Genomic DNA, 6979 nt, shown 5'->3' with positions numbered 1-6979 from the left:
ACAGTAGTTAAAATAGTGTTTTGGCTGTTTTTAAAATTAATTCATGCTAAGAAAAAATAAATATATGGTAAATATATATACACATACTGTATATACAGAAAATATGGACATTTGGGTTAAGTTGAAAAATATTTTTGTCTGGAGTTTATGTATTTTTGTAAATATGTTTAAAATCTTATAGCCTGAAGATGAAAGTCCATGGGTAAATACATTTTTTTAACTATTTTAGACAGAGTTTATTCAGATTATATGTCTTCTGGTGGATTTGTGAGAAGCTTTTGAATAGTCATCGTCATGCACATAAAAACAGCACATCAGCCTGGGCTGTCTGTAAGGAAGCGGAGAAAATTATTACATAAAGCCACACCCCAGACCAATATCTGTCTCTTGACTGGAGTCAACATGATTTCTATTGAGCTGCTGGATAGACGTTTTCCTCTATAGCAACCTTTTTATGGTAAGATAAATGCTTTAATTTAACTAAACGTGTGGGCATATGAAAACTTGTATTGAATTGAATTCAAATTTGAATTCAAATTTGAAATTTGAATTGAATTCAACAAACAGGAACAATATAAAAGGTAATTTATACTGAAAATATTAAATTAATGATTTAAAATGTTATTCTGGTAAATCCTGGTTTACATGTACGTATGACCCATTGCCTTATTCTAAATACTAAGATTTAAAAAGGACTTTAAAACAACTGAAGAATAAAATAGATTGTTAAAAATTTTAATAATTTATCATGTAACTTGAAGCTCATATAATTATGAATACTGTTTTATTGCCTTTTAAATGATCTTTCATTTTATTAAAAATGACAAAATCATGTAAGTCTTTACCTAAAGACTTAAAAATGATTTTTTTTCTTTCTGCCTTAGGAAAACTTTTGAAAAAATGCTTAAGATGTACGTTAATAACAGAAGTAAAACCTCCTAACATGAAATTGCTGATATTACATGTTTGAGTGTTACAAACATCTAATAGCAGCCATGCGAATTAATTTAGAAGTATTCTTTTGTTACTGTTGCCAGAAAAAGAGATTATAGCTGTATGCCTTATGGGAAATCTTTTGTCTGACATTAATCTCCAACAGCATCAGTCACTTCATAAGGATGGCAAGTTAATAAGAAATTTCTCAATTAGCTTATCACTTGTGGGATACATTAACTTATTTTCAAGATGTTTTATGTACAGTAACTTGTTGATTTTGTTCTCAGTGAAATACTTATGCTTGAAGTATAGTGAAACACCACAGATAATATCATAAGGAGCATGCTTACTTTAGGCTTTAGTGTCTTTCATTTCAAGATCATTTTCATGGGTTACAATCTCCTAAAGTGTATTAAGGACACCAAATATATAAGTTGAAAGTGCTGTAGGACCATATTCCTCTATGCTTTCCTGTCCATTACTCTCTTGTGTTTCACCTATGTGCAATTCCTAAACACTAAAAGGGTCCTCCATGAGTGCTGTGGTAAACACTGACTCCATTTTAATGACTTTCTTTTCAAAACAATAAGATGTATCTTTTAGATCTCTTATAAATGCAGCTAAAATGTCTAAAGTGCATCTGTTTTCTAGCAATAACTTCCACAAGTATTTATAATGTTATAAAATACCATTCTTTCTCTCTTGTATATAGTGTCCATTAGGCTCTTGTCTTGTACTATGTAAAATTGCCTTTGCATTTCAGTAAGCATTTTTCTTGAGTCTTAAACTCTGAATTGTGTGCATATCAAGTTTATGCTAACTCAGTGTGTTTCAATTTGTTAGGACCAAAATGGGGCAGCTATGCAAACTTGTACTGTTCGTTTTGGTTCTGATGGCAGTGCTACACAAGTCATCAGGAGGAAAGAAAGTGTTTGGGGGCAAGAACACCCCTTCCAAGAAGCCATCTGATAAGCCATCACAAGGGACCAAGACCCAACCTAACTATCCCAGGCAACCCTCTTATCCTGGTGCAGGAAGTAACCCAGGTAACCCTAACCAGCAGTATCCTGGTAGAGGCAGCTCTAGTCCGGGAGCAGGTAGCTATCCAGCTGCTGGAAGCTATCCTTCGGCTGGTGGCAACACCAATCAGTATCTAGGAAGAGGGGGATCCAACCCAGCCGGAAATCCCAACCAGAAACCTGGAGCAGGTGCCTATCCAGCTGGTGGCAGCTATCCTTCGGCTGGTGGTAACACCAATCAGTATCCGGGAAGAGGGGGATCCAACCCAGCCGGATATCCCAACCAGAATCCTGGAGCAGGTAGCAATCCTGCTGGCGGCAGCTATCCTTTAGCTGGTGGCACCCCCAATCAATATCCGGGAAGAGGGGGATCCAACCCAGCAGGATATCCCAACCAGAATCCTGGAGCAGGTGCCTATCCAGCTGGTGGCAGCTATCCTTCGGCTGGTGGAAACCCCAATCAATATCCGGGAAGAGGGGGATCCAACCCAGCAGGATATCCCAACCAGAATCCTGGAGTAGGTGCCTATCCAGCTGGTGGCAGCTATCCTTCGGCTGGCGGCAACCCCAATCAGTATCCGGGAAGAGGGGGATCCAACCCAGGAGGATATCCCAACCAGAATCCTGGAGCAGGTAGCAATCCTGCTGGCGGCAGCTATCCTTCAGCTGGTGGCAACCCCAATCAATATCCGGGAAGAGGGGGATCCAACCCAGCAGGATATCCCAGCCAGAATCCTGGAGCAGGTAGCTATCCTGCTGGTGGCAGCTATCCTTCGGCTGGTGGCAACCCCAATCAGTATCCAGGAAGAGGGGGATCCAACCCAGCAGGATATCCCAGCCAGAATCCTGGAGCAGGTAGCTATCCTGCTGGTGGCAGCTATCCTTCGGCTGGTGGCAACCCCAATCAGTATCCAGGAAGAGGGGGATCCAACCCAGCAGGATATCCCAACCAGAATCCTGGAGCAGGGGGTTACTCTAACCAGTATCCAGGTAGAAGTGGGTACAGCCCTGGTGGGTATCCAGCAGGTGGATCTTACCCAGTAAGAACTGCAGGGCAGTCTGTAGGATACCCAGGAGGACACCCTTCCATTGGAGGGGGATATCCCAACTGGAACCCCAACAATAAGATTCTCAGTCCACGCTATGGAGGCTCATTTGGAGGTGGTGGGTTTGGCATGGGTGGCTCCCCTTTCTCCAATACAGTGAAAAGCATGGGCTATGGTCCTTCTATTAAATCCAAAGGCTTCGCAAAAAAGGCAATGCTAGCTGCAGGCATTGGGGCAATGGCAGGAATGGCAGTAGGCTATGGAATCGGAAACTTTCCACGCCCCAACTTCCAATTCAGTAGCCCTCAGGAGGAGCATCAATACAACCACTATATGTACGAACGTCAGGGCATTCGTTCTAAAGACAGAAATAACAAAGTAGGACCAAACTACACATCAAAGCAACCATCCCAGTCATATGAGCAATACATGAGCACATGCATGAAGCGAAAGGATCTTCTAAAAGAACAGGACACAACAGATTCTGCAAATCACAAGAACATTCAAAGAGATGAGCCACTGACTGATTATGCAGCAATGAATATAGACTACTTAGAGAAAGGTGGGCCGGAGAAGAATGACACCACATCCCCTACAACTGTCAATAATTATCCAAAGGCTGCTGCGATTCGTGAGGATGATGATGACACAGTGAGTATCATACAGATTGGTTATCCAGCTCTCATTGAGCAGATGAAAGCTCGAAAGTGTGTTGAGTTGTACTTGGTTCATTCTGAGAACTTAATGGAGAAGCAGAAAGAAGATGAGAAGGACAAAAAGGGAAGAAAAGTTTCCAGTCCTTCCAGTAACCACAATGGACACCGTGTCTCTGAAGTGCTTCTGTTGCTCTCTACTTTCTTTATGCTTCTTAGTTGCACTTAGTAGCACTGCCAACACTGATTATATATAAAGGAATACAATTGCCCGTCCTTTCCACTCTCTAAATCTAGGAATCCAAAGGTGAAGTTACATTTTAAATGTTGTGTATATTATCAGTCTTGACTGAAGTTTCTCTTATCTGCTCAAAATGTAAAAAGACGTATTTTTTTCCTCACTGGCTATTTAAACATACAGTACAAGGCAAATGTATTACTGGCCCATGCATTTTATGAATGTATTTTTTTTTTAATATAATAATTGTATATCATACAAAACTATTATTATTATTATTATTCCTGGGAAATAAAAATAATAATTATTGTAATAAAATGTTAACCAATTAATTTATTCATAGGGATTTAATGTTATGGATCTATTTAATTACAGTAACCATTTATATTATTTACAAAAACATCATCATCATCAACTACAAAAACAACCAACAATAATACATTTTCCTGGGGGGAAAACATTAAATAATAAAAAAAAAAGTGTTAACTGATAAATTAATTTATATTATTTATTTAATAGTATTTATTAGAGTTCATATCTTTCAGTTCTTTCTAAATGTCCTTTCCCTCATGAATGTGTGGTGTACATTGAAATCTACAGTAAGAAAACAATACTGATCTTTTCAATATTTCATAGATCAAACAATTGCTGGTCTGTTCAAAAGCGCCCCAGCAAAATGAAGACTATTGCTATGGTAACATCACAGAGCACAGTGAGGCCTTCACATGATACATGCGGCACGTTGCTAGGAGACCAGTCCATTCAGAACCGAACGTCATGATTAGGAGAAAGCAATTGGAGGTTCAGCAAATAAAGTGGACAGGAATAAGCAGAGTCAAATATTTATTCATTTACACTCTGAAAACAGTACAAGAAGCAAACAGTGACAGGGTTTAAAATGCCTGCCAAAATACACATCAAACCCTGAAACCAACAGAAGAGTATTAAATGATATCACCGGCATGAAAGGAACAGCAAAAGCTCTTCTGTTTTTTTTATTTTGTCCATCCCATGACATTTCAGGTCACAGAGTTTGCATCAAATATTTTCAGAGAATGCAAATACTAGCCCTTAAATTAAAGTTGTTTCAGTTGTATTAAATAATATTTGACTGCTTGACCAAAATTAATAAAATCCTAAATTAAAATCCAAAGTGACATATAATTGCAGAACTGTCAGGCATTAGCAACACAGCATAAATTAAATATAATTTAACATTCATTACATTTGGCTAAAACATTTGAATATATGTTTAATAGTAAAATTGATAATCAAATCAATCTATCAATTGACCTTACCTTGAGCCTGGCATAATATATGGGTAAATTGCTAAATTTACATACATCATTATTATATAGACATTGTCTACTTGTCAAAAATTTGGATTAAGATTTTTTTTTTTTAGATATTTTAAAATATTATTACATTTAAAATGTATATTAAAAAAATTATTCCTGATGCCAAAGCTGAATATGATTACTTTTAAGTTTTACTTTTGTAGTGTGTGTGTGTGTGTGTGTGTGTGTGAGTGTGGTCTAATGTCATAACTTTCTCAAATTTCATATTTCTCGAAGTATATTGCTGGTGTAAGTTAGTTTCCTCTTTATCAAACACTCTATCAATGAAAATGATTGTATCCTCTGTTTAAAATGAACCCTTTCTGCATCTTGTCTCTCTGTGACAAGAAATGCCTCAAACCCCGTAACTCATCCCCACATAAAGATGTGTGCGACTGTTCCGAGTATTATGAGGACGCTGGTCACGTGCTCTGTGCTGCCTGCGTTCCTGTAATACCGCCAGTCCGAGCGGTTGTAGTATCCTGGTCCATCCGGGTAATAGCGCCTGTCCGCCTCTGAGGAGCCATCGTAGCCATATCTCGGTCTGCCCAGAGAGCCCAGCCCATAGCCGATGGCCGCTCCACCGAGAGCCCCTGCGGCTGCAGCACCTGCCAGCTTCAGGCCCTGCCTGCCTTTGCTCTGGGAAGGAGGCGCTTTGACTGGCAGACCCACTCCCTTGCCCCTGCCACCAAAACCTCCTCCACGCCTGCAGTGGACCCAAGGATACAACGACACCCACAGTAACATCCACACCCAAATGATCAAGACCTTCTGATTACCCATCATGACTGGGGGTCCCTTCAAAAAACAAACAAAAAATTGACGTAAAAAACTATTTTCACTCAGAATTGCAAGCAGATTTTACAACCAATTAGAAGGAAAGAAAACACACTGCAAGTAACACATTGAATTAAATGTGAAATTTTGAAGTAGAAAGATTGAAACAGAAAGTGCTTTTCTTGTAAAACATACTCCAGTAATCATTATTTACAACATTAAAAATCATTATTTTTACAGTGTAGAAAATGAAAGAAATGTAACAAAATGGTATGTTGCAAATGTTTGTTTCCTATAATAATAATATTACATCAATATATAAGTTAGAGTGCTTATTTGTATAATTAATTCAGTCATATAATGGAATTTTCTATAATGAAACTGTTATACATGTTATTCTGTTTATTTCAGTAATTCTTTAATAAGATTTTTTTATTATTATAAATGGAAAAATGTCTGTGCAGAGACACTTGTAAAATACTTTACAAATGAATGATATGAAATATTTTTAATACCAATAAACATTATTACAAATAATCTGCTATAAAATAGGGCACATTAGATTTGCATATTAGTGTATGAGCCTCCTTTTCAAATAATAAACATGGCTCTTACTCAAAATGTATCTAAAAAAATATAAAATATTTTATTGATCTATTTTTATTAATCTATCTGTATCTATTTTATTATTATGCAATATTTATTTAAACATTTTAAGTTTTTTTAATCAAAATGAAATGTTTGTTTTAGCTCATTTATTATTGTTATTTTATTCAACATAACTATTCAGACAATTACAGTGCGGCGGGGGCACAAGTCATCTGAATCTAATTATACGCTCCATTGCACATCAAAAGATGAGTGCTGACCACTGACAACAAGCAAACGTCCTGAATGATGCATCAATTGTCAGACTCACCTAGAACAAGTGCTGTGATCTGCATTTGCTGACACACAATGACCCACTTGTTGT

The 6979-nt window shown here is 37.6% G+C and overlaps 2 protein-coding genes across 2 annotated transcripts in view; one reads left to right on the top strand and one right to left on the bottom strand.

Annotated features, from left to right (window-relative positions):
* The first annotated feature begins 111 nt into the window (after positions 1–111).
* Positions 112–4158, top strand: LOC107687441 (pro-resilin-like). Its single transcript, XM_016484794.1, has 2 exons — positions 112–457; positions 1780–4158. Exon 2 carries the CDS (start codon positions 1787–1789, stop codon positions 3881–3883), a length of 2097 nt encoding a protein of 698 aa, XP_016340280.1. The 5' UTR covers positions 112–457; positions 1780–1786; the 3' UTR covers positions 3884–4158.
* Positions 4159–4718: 560 nt separating this feature from the next.
* sprn2 (shadow of prion protein 2) overlaps positions 4719–6979 on the bottom strand; it is a 3194-nt gene continuing 933 nt past the window's right edge. The window contains exon 2 of the mRNA XM_016484832.1: positions 4719–6027. Within this exon, the coding sequence (XP_016340318.1) occupies positions 5599–6015 (417 nt within the window). The 5' untranslated portion in view covers positions 6016–6027 and the 3' untranslated portion in view covers positions 4719–5598. The remainder of the gene's footprint in view (positions 6028–6979) is intronic.

Source organism: Sinocyclocheilus anshuiensis, unplaced genomic scaffold, assembly GCF_001515605.1.
Source record: "Sinocyclocheilus anshuiensis isolate Anshui unplaced genomic scaffold, SAMN03320099.WGS_v1.1 scaffold205, whole genome shotgun sequence".
In the NCBI taxonomy this organism is placed as follows: Eukaryota; Metazoa; Chordata; class Actinopteri; order Cypriniformes; family Cyprinidae; genus Sinocyclocheilus; species Sinocyclocheilus anshuiensis.
Note: the sequence above shows the minus strand (reverse complement) of the source record. Positions and strands in the feature narration are given on the sequence as shown.